Source organism: Hyla sarda, chromosome 8 (assembly GCF_029499605.1).
Source record: "Hyla sarda isolate aHylSar1 chromosome 8, aHylSar1.hap1, whole genome shotgun sequence".
In the NCBI taxonomy this organism is placed as follows: Eukaryota; Metazoa; Chordata; class Amphibia; order Anura; family Hylidae; genus Hyla; species Hyla sarda.
Genome location: NC_079196.1, coordinates 49,441,612 through 49,464,585, shown reverse-complemented (window position 1 = coordinate 49,464,585; position 22,974 = coordinate 49,441,612). Strand labels below are relative to the sequence as shown.

General features: G+C 41.5%; 1 protein-coding gene across 9 annotated transcripts in view; it reads left to right on the top strand.

Annotated features, from left to right (window-relative positions):
- Positions 1 to 22,974, top strand: part of STK39 (serine/threonine kinase 39) — a 452,628-nt gene that overhangs the window by 158,883 nt on the left and 270,771 nt on the right. For all 9 annotated transcript variants that reach the window (XM_056533261.1, XM_056533262.1, XM_056533265.1 and 6 more), the window contains exons 9-10: positions 2,974 to 3,022; positions 3,154 to 3,219. In XM_056533261.1, coding sequence (XP_056389236.1) covers positions 2,974 to 3,022; positions 3,154 to 3,219 — 115 coding nt within the window. The remainder of the gene's footprint in view (positions 1 to 2,973; positions 3,023 to 3,153; positions 3,220 to 22,974) is intronic.

The window sequence follows — 22,974 nt, the reverse complement described above, 5'->3', positions numbered from 1 at the left end:
TCCTTACTTACCTGCCAGACAGTAATGGACATACTTAGGAAGGATCTGTGCTTGTCTTGTGAGTCCACCTTAACGCTGCTGCTTTCTTTTTGTGAAATGGCTCTTTTCTGTTGGAGTTCAGTCCCTCCAGTCACAAGTCCCTGGTTCCCTTGTTTGTAAGTGTGAGGTCACTTTTCTACCTCCAACACATTAGTCACCCCTCCTCCATTGCAGCACATCCAGGCTCCTTTTCATGCGTGCTGTGATTGAAACTACAATTCTCTGCAGCCCTGTGGAGAATAGTCTCCCACCCAGCAGTCGCTCCACCTATTAAAGCACTGCAATACTCCCTTTCAACACCTGACTAGTGATGTGAGGTCTTGGGCTGCACTGCAACATGGGAAAAGCTGCGACCCATTTTGTATGCTGCTAAAACTTAACATTAGGGGCAAAGATCACATTTGAATTGTGAAACCAGACACCAAACACAGGTACAGACAATATATTATAAACTACACTAACTTTACAGCCTCTGTTGCCAAATAAAAAAAAAATCCTGGAATATCCCTTTAACCCCAATATTACATTCATTTATTGGTAGAGATGTCCCAATACCAATGTTTTAAGACAGAGTATGAGCACCAATTACCAATACTTTTTTTTTAATGTCAAGTAACAGCAGAGGTGGCTATAGATTATGTGAAACCATAGGTAAAAGCCGAATATGAGGACCGCACTGTTGCTGAAAATTAAGATATTTCCCCAGTAGTTAGGTAGACTACTTTTAGATGGAACCCCTCAGTAGGTAGAGAATCCGCCCTATTTGTTTGAAGTCCCCAGTAGGTGTGGACCCTCTCCTTTTAGGTAAAAGTCCCCAATAGTTAGGAACTCAGGTAGTTAAAGGGTACCTCTCATCAAATAAACTTTTGATATATTTTAGATTAATGAATGTTGAATAACTTTCCAATAGCATGTTAATGAAAAATATGCTTCTTTCTATTGTATTTTTTCCCAATCAGTCCTGTCAGCAAGCATTTCTGACTCATGCTGGAGTCCTAAACACTCAGAGCTGCCAGCCTGCTTTGTTCACAGCCAAACAGGCTGTGAACAAAGCAGGCTGGCAGCTCTGAGTGTTCTCCTTTGTGAACAAAGCAGACTGGCAGCTCATAGTGTTTAGGACTCCAGCATGAGTCTGAAATGCTTGCTGCCAGGACTGGTAGGGAGACCCCTAGTGGTCATTTCTTCAAAGTGGAAAATTAAATAGAAGGAAGCATATTTTTTAATAACATGCAATTGTAAAGTTATTCTGCATACATTAACCTATAATATATCTAAAGTTTTTTTGATGAAAGGTACCCTTTAAGGAATCTCCTATTAGCTAGATGCCCCTATTCTCTGTTAGAGGTGCTGGACCTTCTCTTGCACCCCACATGATGTCAGTTCATTGTGTGACAGGTCCTCCACCAAGATAAAAAAGGGAACCATGAAGAGGCCTCAGGAGCGGAGGTAACTAGGTGTGTGTCTGTGAATGCCGCAATTGTGTGCTTTACATTTCAATACTCCAGATTTAAACAAACAAAAATGTTATTTCAAGGCATAAAATAAATCTCTGTTTTCAATTTTTTCCAGTTATGTTATTTTTCTCATTTTTCTCTTATTATTTGAAACCCTGTGGTTTGTTTATCTTCTCTGCAGAAATACAGCAAGGTCATAGAGCACCAACTGAATAGAGAGATAAGCAGGGCTGAAGTATTTCTTTGTCTGAATTGCTCACAAACAAATACATTCTCTGACACTTTGTTTCACAGCTAGTTCAGTAGGAAATGTAAAAATATATTCACAAAAAACAAAAAAATAAACACATGGTGACATGTGTTTTTCCTTTAAAAGTGAGGTCCAGGGAACTTAACTTTTTTAGACACTTTTCCCCTATCCACGGATAGGGGATAAGTGGCTGATAACAAGGCTGTTGGTTGGCTGCGGCTGTTGATTGGATAAGCGTGCTGTCACTTGTCCTAGAAGGTGGGGGATGCTCTGCGAACATGTAAGGTCCCCTTATGCGAGGTCCAGTGGAGGGGTTCCCAGCAGTTGAACCCCCAGCATTCAGATACTTATTCCTTATCCTGTTGATAGGGCATAAGTGTCTAAAAAGTTCAGTTTCCTGGAATACCCCAGGAATAATAAATACATAAATAAATAATTTCTTCCAAAAACAGAACCACCCCAGTCCTCAGGTTGTGTGTGGTATTACAACTTGGCTCTGTTCACCTAAGTTGAACTAAGCTGTAAGACGAAACACAACATGAGAACAGGTGTGGTGCTGTTTTTGGAAGAAATCAGCTATGTTTTCTCATCCTGGAAAACCCCTTTAAGTAGGGCCATTGCTTGATTGATTAATTTAGTAAGTCATTCAGCTATGACAAACACAACTTTTGGGGGCCTCAGGTTTCCCCCTAAGACCTCATTTACATATATGCATCATCATTTTTTTTTTCTCCCTCCAGGGCTGCATAAAATGCACTGGAGGGAAAATGAAAATCACAGAAAACATTAAAACTTTACTTTTAATAAATCACTCTAAAATATAGACCATCAAAAAATGAAGCAAGAACTGATCCCATTCATTTGAATGGGACAGTTCACAATCATGATTGGACTTGCCGGACCAGCACAGACAGGGGAGCACTGCGTTCCCCCATCCGGCAATCACAAACAGTGGATGCCGGATGATGCACAACTGATGCCAACTGATGCATTTCTGGTATCAGTTGTGGAATCAGTTGTGGCAATTTTCCCCCAATTTCGCCGGAGCCCTAACGCCGCTTATATGTAACTCTAGCCTAACTCCATTAATGTGTTAAAACATGGGTCCATTGTAAATACTCTGGTGGGACAAACCTCGGCCTTCATCTTACCTGGCATATACTTAATTTTCATATAGTAAAAAATATATTTCTTGGGTTCACATTAATTTGTTTTATTCTTTGTTTTTAGGCCAACGGCAGCTGAACTCCTAAAATGTAAATTTTTCCAAAAAGCAAAGGTACCTGTCCTGTCATAGTGTGTTAATGCAATGGATGTGCACATATTAAAGAAGGTTCACATTCACTGTATATCGGGGGATTCATAATATGACAAACTAAAACTTCTTTTTTTTGTTTGTTAATTTTATAGAACAGGGAATATCTAATAGAAAAACTACTCACCAGAACACCAAATATCTCTCAGAGAGGAAAAAAGGTAAGAATCCATATCCTATAACCCTACAGTAGACCGTCTACACATATCCAACATGGCTGAGTACCTGTTTAATTGAGCAGTACAGGTTCCTACAAATCTTTATAACATACCTATAGGTGCTCTGTATGGTGCAGTTTGATGTCCTTATGAGGCGCCATATTCCTACGCCCCAACTTTTTCTAGCGCTACTAATTGATTTACATTATCGAGCTACAGCTTGAACCAAAGCAGGGCAGCATGATTGTATGCAATCCTGTGGACTGCAATGGTCTTATTCAATACTTAAATTCACTCTGTAGCGCTACAGAAAGTCACGGTTTACAGTATCTAAGGCCTTACCAAGACGTAATGGAAAAATCCTCATAATATCAGAGACATCTGTAAGTACAGTCTGAACTCGTAGAAGTCAATGGCTAATACAATGGTGGACACAGGGCCTGGTATTATTTTTTGATAATTTGCTTTTGCTTATGGTTTTGGCTTCTGTAATATAACAGTAGATCATACAATTAATGGCAGCTATAGATCTGGTGACAATTTTATGAATTTCAATTGAAGATTTAACAATCTTTACTTTTGTTGGGTCAAGCCAAGCAGTCGAAAATTAGTTTTGATAATAAAAATGATCCTTAAAACTGTTCTGAACCATGGGCAATGGGGTGGATCTTTGTTCCAATAGTGCACAAAATCTGTCTCTGTTTTTACAAAAAAAAACTGTTGTACAGATGTAGCCATGGTTGTCTTGAAGGCGTTAACAGCAATGCATTGTGTTGTGATATCCTAATGCCCTAGGAATCAAGGTAAGGCCAGTAATTTAGGGATAATGTTAAACTTACGGTACCTTTGTGTAACACGTTAGGATAACCTATCTTAACTTTAGGAATGCAGTATAATATCTTAACAAACCAGAGATCAAGATGCCAAGGCAGTCTGGAATGTTTTTTGTCCTGGTTGTTCGAACAATCCCATAGGACATGCCCAAACAGTCTTTAGCTTTGTGTTCAAGGTGGTAGTTGTAGTTTTGCTACAACTGAGGGCACCCTGGTTGAAACCATGAGGGCCATGTTGTTCCACAGTATATGGCTAGCTTAAGGGTATGTTCACAATATATATTTACACTGCTCAAAAAAATAAAGGGAACACTTAAACAACACAATGTAACTCCAAGCCAGTCACTTTTCTGTGAAATCACACTGTCCACTCAGGAAGAACACTGATTGACAATCAGTTTCACATGGTGTTGTGCAAATAGGCAATTAGCAAGACACCCCCAATAAAGGAGAGGTTATTTAGGTGGTGACCACAGACAACTTCAGTTCCTATGCTTCCTGGCTGATGTTTTGGTCACTTTTGAATGCTGGCGGTGCCTTCACTCTAGTGGTAGTGTGAGACGGAGTCTACAACCCACTCAAGTGGCTCAGGTAGTGCAGCTCATTCAGGATGTGTCTTTCAGGGAGTGCTGAAATGACACAAGGGGGTGATGAAATGACACAGGCGGATGATAAAATGATGCAAGGGGGAGATAAAATGACGCAGAGGGTGATAAAATGACACAAGAGGGTGATGAAATGTCACGGGGGGTTATGAAATGGCACAGGGGGTGATGAAATGGCTAAAGGGGTGATGAAATGTTTAAAGGGGGTGATGAAATGTTTAAAGGGGCTGATGAAATGGGACAGGGGAAGATAGCACAAGGGGGTGATGAAGTGGCACAAGGATGAAATTGCATGGGGCTACTATTTCTTAAAGGTGTGACAAAATGTTTACGGGAATCCAGCGGGAGTAGGATTAAAAGAACAGTGGCTCTATTTCACAATTTGGAGATCACTGTTTTATGAGTTTGCTTCTGCTTTAGACAGTTCCTGACACAGACTACAAGGTGCGTAGTGTCAAAAACTACACAAATTCTTCCAGGGCATACAGCAGCTGATAAGCACTAGAAGGCTTTTGGTGACTTTATCAGTATCAGATTGGTGGGTCCAAATCCCTGTATTCCCTATCATCCACTGGCTAAAGAGGACATAGTGTTCACCATATATTTTGTAGACACTGTACCTTAAGTGCTACAGCTGTGTGAAGCTCAGAGCTAGATTTGCATTTGTGATTTGTGATTTTTTATAAAATGTAGATAATAGCATTATATGAATATTTATAATATAAAATTGGTTAAAAAATGTGAATATTTTTGGGTGAGAAAATGCTCCATACTTCTAACTGCTACGGTCCAGAACACTGTCTTGTCCCTGCAGCTATTGCCTGTGTGTCTCTGTTGGAACAAAATACAGGAAGTGTGGGCAAGACAAGCAGGGCTCTATGCAGGCTTCCAGCTTGTCAATCATCCTGCTATGTGAGCCTGGGGTGTGTCATAGAGCCTTAATACACAGAGCAGCCAGTTGTCAGGTCTGAAGAGTGAGGGAGGAAGTTCCTGCATGCGATATGAGGAAAAGTAAGAGAACACCTCCTCCTCCTCAGTTAACTGCATGCTGTATGAGCACATAAACAAGGGAATTAGGAGCCACAAAAGGATAGTATCCAGGATCAGCACATGTTAAAGAGTAAGCATTTTTAAAGGAAAACTGTCATATATTTTGTCCCGCATTATCCACAGGTACCTGTGGATAGTGCGGGTGATGCTGAACATTTTGAGTCTTACCTTGCCCGGATCCGCTGCACCGTTTGCCCGTTATAGCTGGTTTTTGGTATATTCAAATTAGCTGCTAACTGGCACGGGCTGGGTTACTGCCTTCAACTGGCACTGTGACGTAACCACCGCCCGGCCCGCAGCACCGCTGGCTAATGAATATTCATACGTTGTCTTACACTCTCTGTCTCATCTCGGCCGAGTCCTGGACGATACTGTGCATGCACCCTTACTCCAGCGCTGCTCCGGACAAATGAAGCAATGCTGAAGACCGCTTCCGGGTATAGTAGGAAATCCTGCGCATGCGCAGTATTATCCAGGACTCGGCCGAGATGAGACAGAGAGTGTAAGACAGCGTATAAATATTCATTAGCCAGAGGTGCTGCGGGCCGGGCGATGGTTAGGTCACAGTGCCAGTTGAAGGCTAATTTGAATATACAAAAAAACAGCTATAACAGGCGAATGGCGCAGCGGATCCGGGCAAGGTAGGACTCAAAATGTTCAGCGTCTCCCGCACTATCCACAGGTACCCGTGGATAGTGCAGGACAAAACATATGACAGTTTTCCTTTAAGCATTTTCTTTTTATATATCAGGTATACGTTAAACCATTTGCATGATATCTTCTTCATAACGTAGATGTTTTTTGCGCACCAACAAGTGTTTTTTTTTTTACTGAACTTTGATTAAATATTAATTAACTGGTAACATGGATCAGGAATATACCCAAGGAAGCATTCTGACAGACTGATATCATACTCGGATATTATTTTCACAAGCTTAATATCCGTTTCTTCTTGGCCGCTGGAAAAAATGAACTGGTTTGCCGTCCTGTGTGTGATTTAGGCTAAAGCTTACTATTGCCCAGAGCCACGTGTCTTCTTTCAGAGCTCATTATCGTCATTGTCACTAGAGTGACTTATCCAAGTGCCATCCACTATGTAAATTCCTTTCATTTTGTGTCTATAAGGGCCTGAACTCCGTATCCGGAACAATGCTGCTATTTATTCACATGAAGAGGCTAATGTTCAGCTTACAGTAAAACGTCTTATTCCTGCATCTTCTGCCACAAAACAATAGGTGTTGATTTTATTGATGTCTGGGTCTTGGACCTGTCTCCTGAAACCATTATCTTATAATATTATGTGCATTTTTATAAAGGAAATGTCTTACTGTATATCCTAGTTTTACTACCAGATCATTTTTTTGGGGATAAACTGTTTACAAGATTTTGCAATAATATATAGCCTGAACAGTTAAGGAAGGTCCATTATACATTACCATATAAGTCTGATGAAAACATTGGGCATATTTCTCGCCTTCCCCCCAAACACGGATGCTACACTTTTAACACCCTTTCACATCATTGCTCAATGCTACATGTGACCTCTGTTTCTATTTCCCCCCTACTGATAACGATGTAAGGTGGTGTGGACTTTGTACCAACCCCACATCCTTCAAGTATCCCTGCATTCAACTGAAAGTGTACCCGCTCCACCTTGGTATCATCACCAACACCAGAGAGTTGCCTTTATCTTCATTGCTCCCCTTTATGATACATTGGGGGTGTATTGTATTGTATTTTATTTTACTATTCCCACTGTTATTTGTACATGATATACGTATATCCGTTTTATTACGAAACTTTAATAAAACTTTACTTTAAAAAAAAAAAAGAAAACATTGGGCAATGCACTGTACTCCTTGTTAAATAGGAGTAGAAAGGATTGCTTAAAGGGGTAATCCGCTGCCCCAGCATTTGGAACGCCCCTCGAGACATCATGCATCACCCCCACAATGCAAGTCTATGGGAGGGGGTGTGGTGGCCACCACTCCCCCTCCCATAGACTTACATTGAGGGGGTGTGGCATGATATCACGAAGGGTGTGACGTCCCTACCCCCACTGCCCGCACTCTGCATTCTAAACGAATTCCGGGTGCTGCACAGAGGTCATGGGGGTCCCAGCTGCGGGACCTTTGCAATCAGACATCTTATCCCCTATCCTTTGAATAGGGGATAAGATGTCTAGGGGCGGAGTACCCCTTTAAGCCAGACGAATAAAAAAGCATTTTAATTTGTTCAGATCATTTTTTATTTTTTATTTGTAGTTTTTAACTGTCAGGAATTTTTGGGTCAGTTCATTTGCTCTTGGAAAGTATTGATTCTCCTTGTGGAGATCCAGCTGGTAAGGAGTTTTGAGGGCAGTGCATCATGGGAAACAGTATGCAAAATAGCGGTCCTCCAGAAGGGAGGAAACTGCCTCTTTACTGCCACCTATAGATGGCCACCCTGTAAGTGTTTGACACTAAAGCGTATTATTACATGCACAAGACAGGAAGGAAAATAAACATCAGTGATAACGCTGGTGTCATGGCGCCCATGGCATGTCCTAATCATTGACAGCTAACCACCATCAAAACCACCATCTTGATTAAAGAAACTGGACTGCTTTATACTGGAAGAGTATCTTTTAGTGACTAATCCAGGGTCTTCTTATGATCTGAAAATGGTCAGGTTTGAATATGGAGGCCTTGTGGTGAGCACTTTAATTCTTTGCTGTGGAGTGACACACTGCCCTCTGCTGGTGTGATGATCTAGGGGCCATTGCTTATCGGTCACCCCTAGTAGTGATATGAGGGACACTAACAGCTCAGCTTCAGGACATCCTGAAGCCATGTGTTGTCTCTTATGACTTCCAGATGGCATTATTCTCCAGGCTAATGCTTATCTACACACAGCAATGGTTTCCCAAGAATGTCTCACCAGATTGTGCACCTTTCTTGACTGCCCGCTGACCAGATTTGTTGCATTTATTGGACCACCAGTTACTACAATTTACTAGTGTGTAGAATCTACAGACCCAACTGCAACATCTGTGGTCAAATATGTCCTAGGATGCCATACGGAACCTCTATGCCTCCATGCCCAACTGTATCTCTTCTTGTATCCAGGCCAGATACGCCCATCAGGGTACTAGAGCCTCCTTTCAATTACACTGATAAACATATAATGTTCTAATATTGTATTGTATTACCTCCATATATTATCATTACATTCATACATATAAAGTTTCATTCGATTTTAACAATTCTTGCACCTATTTTTGTCAATAAGGTTATATGCCAACTATAAGTTGGTGTAGATTTCGGAAAAAATTTTTACAACTATTTCGGCCAAAAAGCCCCTGCAGCCTTATGTCTATGTCCTGGACAAAGAAAAATTCTGTTTCAGAAAACCTCTCTAACCACTGCATAAATAAAATGTTAGACTTACAGTACAGTATTCTATCATAGATTTATCATAGTGTTTCCCAGCCAGGGTGCCTCCAGCTGTTGCAAAACTACAACTCTCAGCCATCGGCCGACTGGGCATGCTGGGAGTTGTAGTTTTGCAACAGCTGGAGGCACCCTGGCTGGGAAACACCGTCTTACTAGTTGCTATAGGGTGAAAACTGATATTTTCGGCTCAGCTATATCTCTGTGTTTGTTTCTGTACTACATTCTCGATATGCATACAGGGCCATATATTTTGTTATTATTTCTCTTCAAGAAAATAACATTAAGTGTTTGTATCCTGCGCCACAAGCCTCTATATGTAGACGGTGTTGGCTCACTCTGATAGAATGTCACATTGTGTGAACTCATTGATCCCGTACCGTGTGAGAGGAACTTATCTCAAGAGTGGAAACTTTACTACGATATGTTGATATTTTCCTCGGTTACAGCGAAGGTATTTCAGATAATGGTTACACAGTGTAGATGGGTCCACGGGGAATAGTCACACTGCTGCGTGGGGTTAATCACTCAGGTATTTTGTTGACTTGCGGCATTCATCGGGTTCCTGAAATATTCTCCGTAAATACCAGTTTATTAATGTAACTTGTGCCCTGTGATATAGAAAATAAGTTTCATACAGCGAGACTTCTGTTCTCTAATGTGTTGGGATTCTGTGTGCAGAGATGCTTTAAAAGGAAGCAGCATACAGGTCGTCCTTTGTAGCCAAAATAGTTTTTTTCTATGTTGTGTGATGTCAGCACAAATTATTAAATATTTCAGTTTTCATTAATGCTGATATAAAGTAGCAAAAAAGTGTAATATGCAAGATCAACCCCCAAAACAGTGTACACTGCAAAATCACCCCCCAAAACAAAGTTCACTGCAAGCTCTACCCCTAAAAACAGTGTACACTGCAAGATCACCTCCCAAAATTGTGTACACTGCAATATCAACCCCCAAAACAGTGTACACTGCAAGATCACCCCCCCCAAAACAGTGTACACTGCAAGATCACCCCCCCAAAACAGTGTACACTGCAAGATCACCCCCCCCCCAAAACAGTGTACACTGCAAGATCACCCCCCCCCCCCCAAAACAGTGTACACTGCAAGATCACCCCCAAAAACAGTGTACACTGCAAGATCACCCCCAAAAACAGTGTACACTGCAAGATCAACCCCCCAAAACAGTGTACACTGCAAGATCACCTCCCAAAATTGTGTACACTGCAACATCAACCCCCAAAACAGTGTACACTGCAAGATCACCCCCCCAAAACAGTGTACACTGCAAGATCACCCCCCCCCAAAACAGTGTACACTGCAAGATCACCCCCCCCCCAAAACAGTGTACACTGCAAGATCACCCCCAAAAACAGTGTACACTGCAAGATCACCCCCAAAAACAGTATACACTGCAAGATCACACCCCAAAAACAGTGTACACTGCAAGATCAACCCCCAAAAATATGTACACTGCAAGATCACCCCCCAAAACCGGGTACACTGCAAGATCAACCCCCAAAACAGTGTACACTGCAAGATCAACCTCCAAAACAGTGTACACTTCAAGATCACCCCCCAAAAACAATGTACACTGCAAGATCACCCCCAAAAACAGTGTACACTGCAAGCTCTACCCCTAAAAACTGTGTACACTGCAAGATCAACACCCAAAACAGTGTACTTCAAGCTCTACGCCTAAAAACAGTGTACACCGCAAGATCAACCCCCAAAACAGTGTACACTGCAAGACCAGCCCCCAAAACAGTGTATACTGCAAGATCAGCCCCCAAAACAGTGTACACTGCAAGCTCTACCCCTAAAAACAGTGTACACTGCAAGAACCCCCCCCCCCCCCAAAACAGTGTATATACTGACCCTAAAAAACTGGGTACACTGCAAGATCAACCCCCAAAACAGTGTACACTGCAAGATCACCCCCCAAAACCGGGTACACTGCAAGATCAACCCCCAAAACAGTGTACACCGCAAGATCAACCTCCAAAACAGTGTACACTGCAAGATAACCCCCCAAAAATAATGTACACTGCAAGATCACCCCCAAAAACAGTGTACACTGCAAGCTCTATCCCTAAAAACTGTGTACACTGCAAGATCAATACCCAAAACAGTGTACACTGCAAGATCACCCCCCCCCCCAAAACAGTGTTCAGTGCAAGAACAACCCCAAAACAGTGTACACTGCAAGCTCTACGCCTAAAAACAGTGTACACCGCAAGATCAACCCCCCAAAACAGTGTACACTGCAAGATCAGCCCCCAAAACAGTGTACACTGCAAGCTCTACCCCTAAAAACAGTGTACACTGCAAGAACACCCCCCAAAACAGTGTACACTGCAAGCACTGACCCTAAAAACTGGGTACACTGCAAGATCAACCCCCAAAACAGTGTACACTGCAAGATCACCCCCCAAAACAGTGTATACTGCAAGCACTACCCCTAAAAAACAGTGTATACTTCAAGATCACCTCCACCCAAACAGCGTACACTGCAAGCCCACCCTGAAAAAACAGTGTAAGCAGCAAGCTCACCTGTAAAAAACTGTGTGCACTGCAAGCTCACCCCCCCTCCCAAAGAAAAAAAAGTGAACACTGCAAGCTAACCCTCAAAAAACAGTATATACTGCAAGCATGCATATACTCCAAAAAAGTGTATACTTCTAGAAAAAACAGTGTACACTGCAAAGCTCACTCCAAAAACAGTAAACACTGCAAGCTCACCCAAAAATACACAATAAACTGCTAGCTCAACCCCAAAACAGTGTACACTGCAAACTCACCCCCAAAAACCGAGTATATCGCTAGCTCACCTACCAAAAAACAGTATACACTGCAAGTTCACCCAGAAAAAACAGTATACACTGCAAGCTCACCCCTCAAAAAACAATATACACTGCAAGCTCACCCCTTAAAAAACAGTATACACTGCAAGTTCACCCCTCAAAAAACAGTATACACTACAAGCTCAACCCCAAAAAACAGTATACACTGCAAGCTCACCCCCAAAAAACAGTATACACTGCAAGCTCACCCCCAAAAAACAGTATACACTGCAAGCTGAATCCCCCCAAAAAAGTCTACACTGCAAGTTCCCCCCCCAAAAAATACAGTGTACAGGGAAACTGCATGTTGTCACTATGAGACTATGTTCAAACACTGTATTTTTGTCAATTTGTATAGCCATAAAAGGTTTAAAACCAGTTGCAGAAATTGAGTTTGGCTGGTTATTTCACATTTTAAGATATATATATTTTTTTCCATTTTACAGACATATTCTGCTATTCCACCTGCTATTTCTCACTAATGGACACAGATAATGGACATGCTTATTATTTTAACAGCTGCCCGGATTGCCCCGGTTTTTATTTTTTATTTTTATTTTTTTTGCGTGCTCTAACCTTTTTTTCCCTTAGACTATAACAGAACACATCATTTTCCGTCAAAACACGCATTATTTAGATTCATTTTCACAGCTGTTATTAATTTTTTTTCCTTTTTAATGGCTTCTTTAAGGCTGTATGTTCACACAGTGTAAAATGAAAAACAAAATATTGCAGTAAACTAAGTATAAAAAACTGCTGTATTTTTTTTACTCCTAATGTTACCTAATAAAACCTATGGAAAAGTGTCCGTCCCTGCACACATAGGAAAAACAAATGCAGTAATGTCAACAAGTTTTTTTTCATACTTAGTTTGCTCCGTATTTTGATTCTGACTTCACGCCTGTGTCAACATAGCCTTTCCGTTATCAACATAGCCTTAAAGGGGTACTCCCGTGGAAAAAAAAATATTTTTTAAATCAACTGGTGCCAGAAAGTTAAACAGATTTGTAAATTACTTCTAAAAAAAAAAAAATTATCCAGTGCTTTTTAGGGGCTGTATACTACAGAGGAAAGGCTTTTCTTTTTTTTGGATTTCTCTTCTGTCACGACTACAGTGCTCTCTGCTGACCTCTGCTATCCATTTTAGGAACTGTCCAGAGCAGGAGAAAATCCCCATAGCAAACATATGCTGCTCTGGACAGTTCCTAAAATGGACAGCAGAGGTCAGCAGAGAGCACTGTGGTCACGATAGAGAAGAAATCCAAAAAGTACTGGAAGGATTAAAGGGGTATTCCAGGAAAAAAACTTTTTTTTATATATCAACTTGCTCCAGAAAGTTAGACAGATTTGTAAATTACTTCTATTAAAAAAAATATTAATCCTTTCAGTACTTATGAGCTTCTGAAGTTAAGGTTGTTCTTTTCTGTCTAAATCCTCTCTGATGACACCTGTCTCGAGAACCGACCAGTTTAGAAGCAAATCCCCATAGCAAACCTCTTCTAAACTGGGCGGTTCCCGAGACACGTGTCATCAGAGAGGATTAAGACAGAAACGAACAACCTTAAAGGAGTAGTCCAGTGGTGACTCAGTGGTGAGCAACTTATCCCCTATCCTAAGGATAGGGGATAAGTTGCAGATCGCGGGGGTTCCGACCGCTGGGGCCCCCTGCGATCTCCTGTACGGAGCCCCGACAGCCCGCGGGAAGGGGGCGTGTCGACCTCCGCATGAGGCGGCGGCCGACACGCCCCCTCAATACAACTCTATGGCAGAGCCGAAGCGCTGCCTTCGGCAATCTCCGTCTCTGCCATTGAGATGTATTGAGGGGGCGTGTCGGCCGCCGCTTAGTGCGGGGGTCGACACCCGCTATCTGGGCCGAGAGCCGGGGCCCCGTACAGAGAGATCGCAGGGGGCCCCAGCGGTCGGACCCCCCGCGATCTCAAACTTATCCCCTATCCTTAGGATAGGGGATAAGTTTTTCACCACTGGACTACCCCTTTAACTTCAGAAGCTCATAAGTACTGAAAGGATTAAGATTTTTTAATAGAAGTAATTTGCTAATCTGTTTAACTTAAAAAGTTTTTTCCTGGATAACCCCTTTAAGGTTTTTTAATAGAAGTAATTTACTAATCTGTTGAACTTTCTGGCACAAGTTGATTTAAAAAAAAAAGCTTTTCCATTTGAGTACCCCTTTAAAGGGGTACTCTAGTAAGTGTCTGATTGCTGAGAATCCAACCTCTGGGACCCCCCGTCATCAATTGTATGGGGCCGCGTAAGTACATACTGTAGAATTGCGTACAGACAAACATAAATGGGAATAAAACCATTTAACTTTATTAATACAGTTTTTTTTTTTTAAGAATAAAAATGGAAATAATATGGATTCAAAATACAGTGGTGTGAATGAGTCGTCAGCTGTCCGGGCATGATGGGAATTGTAGTTTTGCAACAGCTGAAGAGTCTCAGGTTGGGGAACACTCAGAGCTTCTAAATTCTATACTGTATATAGAGTGTTTCCCAACCAGTGTGCCCTCAGCTGTTGCAAAACTACAACTCCCAGCATATCCGGACAGCCTTCGGCTGTCCGGACATGCTGGGAGTTGTAGTTTTGCAAGAGTTGAATCCACCCTGGTTGGGAAACACTTCTACAGAGTATAGAATTTAGAGGCTCTGAGTGTTCCTATAGGTTTCCGTAATCATAACAAATCTTCCCCATGATGATGTTATTAAAGTAAAAAAGGACATTTCTCTGTGGTTTACGCAACATATTGCCTATGCAGGTGACGTTCTGGAGACCTTTAGTGATATTTCTGTGCTGGAAGTAATAATGGCTGAGCGGTCCTGTGCCCCGGGCAGAATAACAAGCTTAGCAGGAATATCTGGTTGGGAGTTGTGTGAAAAAAACTTCCGATCTGAGGACGGCATTTATTAATTAATTAATTTATTGTTTGTTTTCCTGATTTTATGATTAATGGAAAAAGTTTGCCAATGCCGGATGCTGCCTATTTACTAGACAGCATTTAACCCCCACAGCTACCAGGGTACCACCTCCCCAAATAAAACATTTACTGAAAGTTAATATATATTAAAGTTAATATTAATATATACATATCCAAGGGTAGGACGCGGATCTCACAACAGACTTTTTCTGATGATAAAAAATAAAAAAATAAATAAATACATCACCAAACGCAGGGCCTAAATAACTAGGCAGTCTCAGAAGTCTGCTGTGTATTCTGTTATCTTTTGCGCTTTGGGCGCTGTTAACAGCATTCTAGTTTGCATTTCCCTCATAAAAGACGGGTAGTGGTTTGTGGCCCCGACAACCATAGAAATGCCAGGGTTCTGACGCAGTTATAACCCATTGACGACATTGGACATAAATGTACGTCCTGATGCCCTGGTACTTAGTGCACCAGGATGTACATTTAGGTCCTACACATGACTCGAGCAACCCGGTCAGCAGTCAGGGACCAGTAATTGCGCTGTTGTCCTACATTAACCCCTCAGATGCCGTGATCAATACAGATTGTGGCATCTGCAGCAATGGGGACATTTGAATGGATGATCAGATCACCGGTGGTACTGCTGCGGGGATTCGATCATCCAACATGGTGGCCAAAGGTCCCCTAACCTGTTCTGGCCGTCGCATAATAGGTATTGCCATGTTATTAATGACTTGTACTATAAAATAGTAATGTTATTTATCTTCCATGGTGAACGCCATTAAAAAAACAAAAACAAAAAGAAAAGACCAAAAATTGCTTACTCAGACTATTTTATTATATAGAACAATACAGTTCTGAAATGTAATGCCAGTCGTGTAATGTCTCCATCACTATCTGCCGCAGCCTTTTTCTAGTCATTTCTTTTAGACCGGCATAAAAAAATGGCGAAAAATCTGGATGGACATGGCTCTGCTCTTCTGTTTGTAATGTTACTCGCTGTGATGGACACTTCTCTGTTTGTGATGTGTCTCAGCCATCGTCTGATCCAGGCTATTACACTCTCTCTCTCTTCAGTGATGGGGTCCAGCGTTGGTTCTCTGGAGACCCTTCTTGCATATCTGTACTGCATGAAGGCTCGCTTGGACTTTATGACTTTTTTCTTAAATCTTATAGCCTCTGTATCCAAGACAACTGAAGATTTAATCCATCTTCTCCTCCTTCTTCTCCTCCTGCTCCTCGGGGCTGATGGAATATCCCCTGTTATGCACTTTATTCTCGGCGGTCTAGACACCTTCATGGGGAATCTTCCGCGTTTGAACGCCAGGGGACAGCTCCTTACCCTTCGAATGCATTGAATGGTGTCGGCCTCACTGGATGATGATGGAATCTCAATGGGCTGGCCGGAAATCTGCGCCATTTTCTTAATAGTTTGTAAATATCTAGGTAAACTCTAGAAAATCTCTAGGAAATTGCTTCCTTACTCCTCCTCTACATACAGTAGAACCTTCAAAGAACTTTCCAGGCAGCCGCTCCTTATACAATGTCATGATGACCAGACTGCTCTGACATCATCACTCGCATCACCCACTACTGTCCTAAATGTAGCTAATATATGTAGTTACACACAACATATATATATATATATATATATATATATATATATATATATATATATGTGTATATATATATATGTATATATATATATATATATATATATATGAGAAAACTGATGGTGCAGCCCTCCAAATTTGGTGAAAAAATAGTGGATTCATTGGCTCATATCACAGCAACTTTTCTGTCCTACCATAGGACCATTTCCATTGCTTTTCTCATGCTGGATAGATTTTGATCAGGTATGGGGTGCTGGCACCATCTATGGAGTGCTGCAATTTGTTCTTTTTTTGCATATTATATATATATATATATATATATATATATATATATATATATATATATATTTATATCTATCTATCGGGTGTACCCAGAAGCATAGAGGTGGCTACTATTAGACGGGTGCTATAACTGTGTAGGAACCGTGGAATGGAGGTGTAGCTTACATGGAAGCCAATCTAAGTAACTGGTGCATCGAAGGTGCTAGGATAAACAGAGGATAGCAGTATCAATATACGGAGTGAATAGGAAAAGAACACGATATCCGCACTCACCGCAGGGAAAGCGACCAAAAGCTCCTACATGGAGATGCCGTGGATCCGGGAGGTTACAGGTGCTTAGCGTTCAGAAGGCGATCACCGGTAATTTCGCACACTTAGCGCTTCATCCTGAGGCCGGATGAAGCGCTAAGTGTGCGAAATTACCGGTGATCGCCTTCTGAACTCTAAGCACCTGTAACCCCCCGGTTCGACGGCATCTCCATGTAGGAGCTTTTGGTCGCTTTCCCTGCTTTGAGTGCGGATATCGTGTTCTTTTCCTATTCACTCTGTGTGTGTGTGTATACATATATATATATATATATATATATATATATATATATATATATAATTATTATTTTTTTATTATTGAAGTTTTCATATTACTGCATATTACAGTTGAAGATTTATTATGGATTTCCATGCTAACTTTTATTGGGAAAGGTACAGTCTGCAATAAATCTGCTGTTTTGCAGCAACATCTAAATTAGGGGGATTTTATGAAGACCAACATTACATACATTGGTCCTAATAAAATGATTTGTTGGAGTAACGAGAGGCGCACTCCTCTTAATATAGTGGGGAAGATTTATCAAAACCTGGACAGAGGCCCAGTTGCCCATAGCAACCAATCACCTTACTCCATATTCTTAACAAGGCCTCTGAAAAATGAAAGAAGCAATCTGATTGGTTGCTAGGGGCAACTGGGCAACTTTGCCTCTCCACAGGTTTTGATATATCTTCCTCAGTGTTTTTCAAACAGTGTGTCTTCAGCTGTTGCAGAAATACAACCCCCAGCATGCTGGGAGTTGTAGTTTTCGCAACAGCTGGAGACACACTGTTTGGAAAACACTGTCTTAATATATATGGGGCATTTTTGGCATTCCATGTGCCACATGAGCTGGCATAGATTTCTACTATAATTTACAGCAGTTTCTAGCATGAAGTTTATAGTACAGTGATCCCTCAACTTACAATGGCCTCAACATACAATAGTTTCAACATACAATGGTCTTTTCTGGACCATTGTAAGTTGAAACCAGACTCAACATACAATGACAATCTGGACAAAGACAGTCCAGATCTGTGAAACTTGTCAATGGCCGAGAGAACTGACCAACCAGAATGGGCAATTTACTGGTAAAAACATACTGAAGCGTATGCACTGACTGGTGTCTGGTAGCACCCCCTACAGTACAGGGAGGTATTACATGTTCTGTACACTTTACCTGTGCCAGGGTTACATGCTCCTTTGGACACCAGGTGAGGGAGACTCCATGTTACTTTTTTAGGACATTGTGTGTACTGTACAGGACCCCGAAGAAGCTTCTGTTCTCTCCGGGCATGCTGGGAGTTTAGTTTTGCAACAGTTGGAGGCTCCCTGCTTGGAAAATACTGACATAGACAATTAATTATATATATATATATATATATATATATATATATATATATATATATATAATTAGTTATCTACTTATTTTTCTTTAATTCTCACATTTTCCTATTTTTGGATGACATTTTCAGGCTTTAGAACCAATTATGAGGTTTCTATAGAGTTCTGGTCTCAACATACAATGGTTTCAACATACAATGGTCGTCCCAGAACCAATTAATATTGTATCTTGAGGGACCACTGTACATATTATATAGTAAACCCTCTTGGCTTTGGTAGACCTCATCTGTCTACTAAGACTCGACAATGTTATCAGAAAGGTATTATAGTTAAAATATACAACAGTTCACACAAAAGAAGCGTGGCCGGGCACCCTCCCTCGGTATCGCGCTGATAGGACGGAATGCACTGGTCTGCGGCAACAGATCCGGCTATCCTCAGTCGGGCTATCCCCATACAAACAACTATGTGCGGTTGTGCTGACACCTGCAGAGCAGTCCAATAGTAATCCAAATGCAAATGATAAGTGAAGAAAAAACGGAGCACAGACCTTTAGTTGCAGATGATCAGAAACTTCTTTATTGAAGACTTGGGGACACCATATGCTGGGGGAGCAAGATGCCGGACAGTTCGTGGGCTACGACCGTATCGCGCTTCAGCACTTCATATGGCCCTACATGAGTACGTCCATGGGGGTGTTTAAAAACAGTCTGGGTGGTTCTCATAGGTGCAAGTTACCACTGGATAACTAGGTAGGAGGTACGTAGTGAATACAAGGCGAAACATTAACCCTCACCATGCCGGGATACATACATACACGTTAAGACATAGTTACGTAACTCCTAGCAACTAGTGAATTTAAAGACAACCATTATAGCAAAACGGAATGCAAGCCATGCAGACACTTATTAAATGAACACTCATCTCATTGTGGTCATTGAGACCCAAAGGTCCCGTAGCGTTTGTCCGCAATATCCAGCGGGACTCTTATTAGTAACGTTCTGTGTCTGTCATTAAATTCTGGGGACTGTTCCACTCTCTCTAATGCCGTGAACTTTAAGGCCCTAGGATTGCTATTATGGAAAGTCCTCATGTGGGCAATAAAACGCTGAGAGCCTTTTCCAGTCTGTATGGACCTGATATGTTCCCTCACTCTGTGGTAGAGTGGGCGTATGGTCTTTCCTACATAGAAATGACCACAATCACATTTGAGGCAGTACACCACATAATTTGATGTGCATGAGATAAACTGCTTGACTTTGATATTGACACCTCCTAAATTAATAACTTTAGCCCGAGAATTATATATACAGTACGGGCAGCATCCACAAGGGAAATTTCCCGTGGGTCTGCTGGCTGTTATCCAATCCTTTACCTTAGCATTATTTTTAGACTGTTGTTTTTTAATATATCCTGCAATAGTGATATTTTTTTGTATGTAACAATAGGATATTTAGTAACAATATCTGATCAATCGGTATCGCCCTGTAACATGTACCAGTTGTTAGTAATAGCCTGCTTGATTTTATTATTCAAAGATGTATTTCTAAAAGAAAAAAAGCATCTATCAGAATTGGTAGTGGTTTTATTTTTTAGCAGCTTGGATCGGGGGATCTTTTCAATGCGTTTTTGAGCGGCACTTATAGTGGCCGAAGGATATGCTCTGGCCGCAAATCTGGCACTGACTTTGTTTTTGGCACATATCGGGGTCATTGTTAATTCTTTTAATCCTAACCATTTGGCTATATGGTATGCTCTGTTTTAATTTTGCGGGGTGAGAAGATGTTTAATGGAGCAGAGCGTTTTTAGAGGTGGATTTCCTAAATGCTGAGGTGACAATTTTATTATTAATGATGTCCATATGTACATCTAAGAAATCTAATGAACTCCCACCAAATTGATATGTGAACCACATGTTTGCCGCATTGAAGGAATTAAGGTAAGAAATAAAAGATTCAAATTGGTCAGAAGTACCGCTCCACACGACAAACAGGTCGTCCACGTATCTTAGTAACAATTTAATGTGTCTGACATAGGGATTGGAGGATGAGAAAATACAATTTCTCTCCACAATGGCTAAAAAGATATTCGCATAGGCGTAAGAGACGGGCGTACCCCTCGCTGTGCCTCCCACTTGTTTAAACCATTGTTATTTAAACCTAAAAACATTGTTGGTGAGGACTAGATGGGTGGATTCCACGATGAACTGTTTAAAGGTACTTGTCCCCTCTGTCCTCTGTAGAAACTCGTCGAGAGCCCGTTTCCCTGCATCATGTGGGATGCGAATATACAAGCTCTCGATGTCCACAGAGCACAAGGAGAATCCCTCCTGCCATTCAAAGCCATCAAGAGCCTTAATCAAATAATGCTAGCAGCCGAGGACCCCCCTCACAAGTAACATCTCAAGCACCTGGTCGTGTTGCCCCTTTAGGAAGAGGACAAGGAGGGGTGGCAGGAGGAACGGCATTCGATGCCAATCCAAAAAAACGCAAAACTGTGACCTGGCACCAATCCCAACAGAGGATTTAGTAGTTAATCTTACAGGGGAGGAATTACCCCCCGACTGTGTCAGAGCCCTAAATAGAGGCCTGAACTTCGGGATACATGAACGAATTGATTATACACAGTTTGAGGAGGATTTGTTCAGATCCATCAGAAAGTTGAACATTAAAAAGCACTTTGCAATTATGAAAAATAATAAAAATGTATCTACCACTATTAGCAAAGAGGGTGAAAGCTAATGTAAACTAGGACCCTTGGGGTTCGCCCCGGTCAGGGATATGTCCTCTGAGGATGTTGCTAATATTAATGTCTTAACTTCTCTTCTAGATGAAGAACCTGCAGGTTTTATTGGTGATGTATATGACCAGGTTGCTATGGGTGACATCAATTCTATTCCGTTTAATGGTGGTAATCCCTCCAAATTTAATCCCCCCACACAGCCAGGCAGTGCCATAGATTTATTCCATAAAGCGGTATGCAGGGACATGAAGGCTCTAATTTACCCGACCCCTGAGTGCAATTTACCAGCTAAAGAGAAAATGGCACTGAACTGGCTGGCGGGGTAGGAAAGACATCACCGTGTCTAAAGCTGACAAGGGTGGATCTATCGTTGTTTGGAAAACTGTTGATTATGATGGTGAGGAGTATAAGCTATTGAATGATGATAAAGTTTATGAAAGGCTTACTCACGATCCCACCCCAAAAGTTATGGAGAAATTAAGAGCCCATTTGAGGAAATACACCAATTTAGGAGTCATTAGTGAAAGGTGTGCAGAAAAATTGATGCCTACTTCTCCTAGTAAGGCTAAGTGGGACATCGTACCCAAAGTGCACAAAGGGGTTTACCCCCCGCCCGGCCGCCCTATAGTGGCCGGGATCGGGGCCCCTATGCAATTCCTTTCCAGCTACTTGGATTGATTGGTGTCCCCGCTTCTCTCTTCCATCCCCACCTATCTACGAGATACAGGGGATTTGATTAAGGCCCTTGATGGCTTTGAATGGCAGGAGGGATTCTCCTTGTGCTCTGTGGACATCGAGAGCTTGTATATTCGCATCCCACATGATGCGGGGATACGGGCTCTCGACGAGTTTCTACAGAGGACAGAGGGGACAAGTACCTTTAAACAGTTCATCGTGGAATCCACCCATCTAGTCCTCACCAACAATGTTTTTAGGTTTAAATAACAATGGTTTAAACAAGTGGGAGGCACAGCGAGGGGTACTCCCATCTCTTGCGCCTATGCGAATATCTTTTTTGCAATTGTGGAGAGAAATTATATTTTTTCATCCTCCAATCCCTATGTCCGACACATTAAATTGTTACTAAGATACGTGGACGACCTGTTTGTTGTGTGGAGCGGTACTACTGACCAATTTGAATCTTTTATTTCTTACCTTAATTCCTTCAATGTGGCAAACATGTGGTTCACATATCAATTTGGTGGGAGTTCATTAGATTTCTTAGATGTACATATTGACAACATCAATAACAAAATTGTCACCTCAGCATTTAGGAAATCCACATCTAAAAACACTCTGCTCCATTATACATCTTCTCACCCCGCAAAATTAAAACAGAGCATACCATATAGCCAAATGGTTAGGATTAAACGAATTAACAATGACCCCGATATGTGTCAAAAACAAATTGAAGAAGTCAGTGCCAGATTTGCGGCCAGAGCATATCCTTCGGCCACTATAAGTGCCGCTCAAAAACGCATTGAAAAGATCCCCCGATCCAAGCTGCTAAAAAATAAAACCAAAACCACTACCAATTCTGATAGATGCTTTTTTTCTTTTAGAAATACATCTTTGAATAATAAAATCAAGCAGGCTATTACTAACAATTGGTACATGTTACAGGGCGATACCGATTGATCAGATATTGTTACTAAATATCCTATTGTTACGTACAAAAAAAATCACTATTGTAGGATATATTAAAAAACAACAGTCTAAAAATAATACTAAGGTAAAGGATTGGATAACAGCCAGCAGACCCACGGG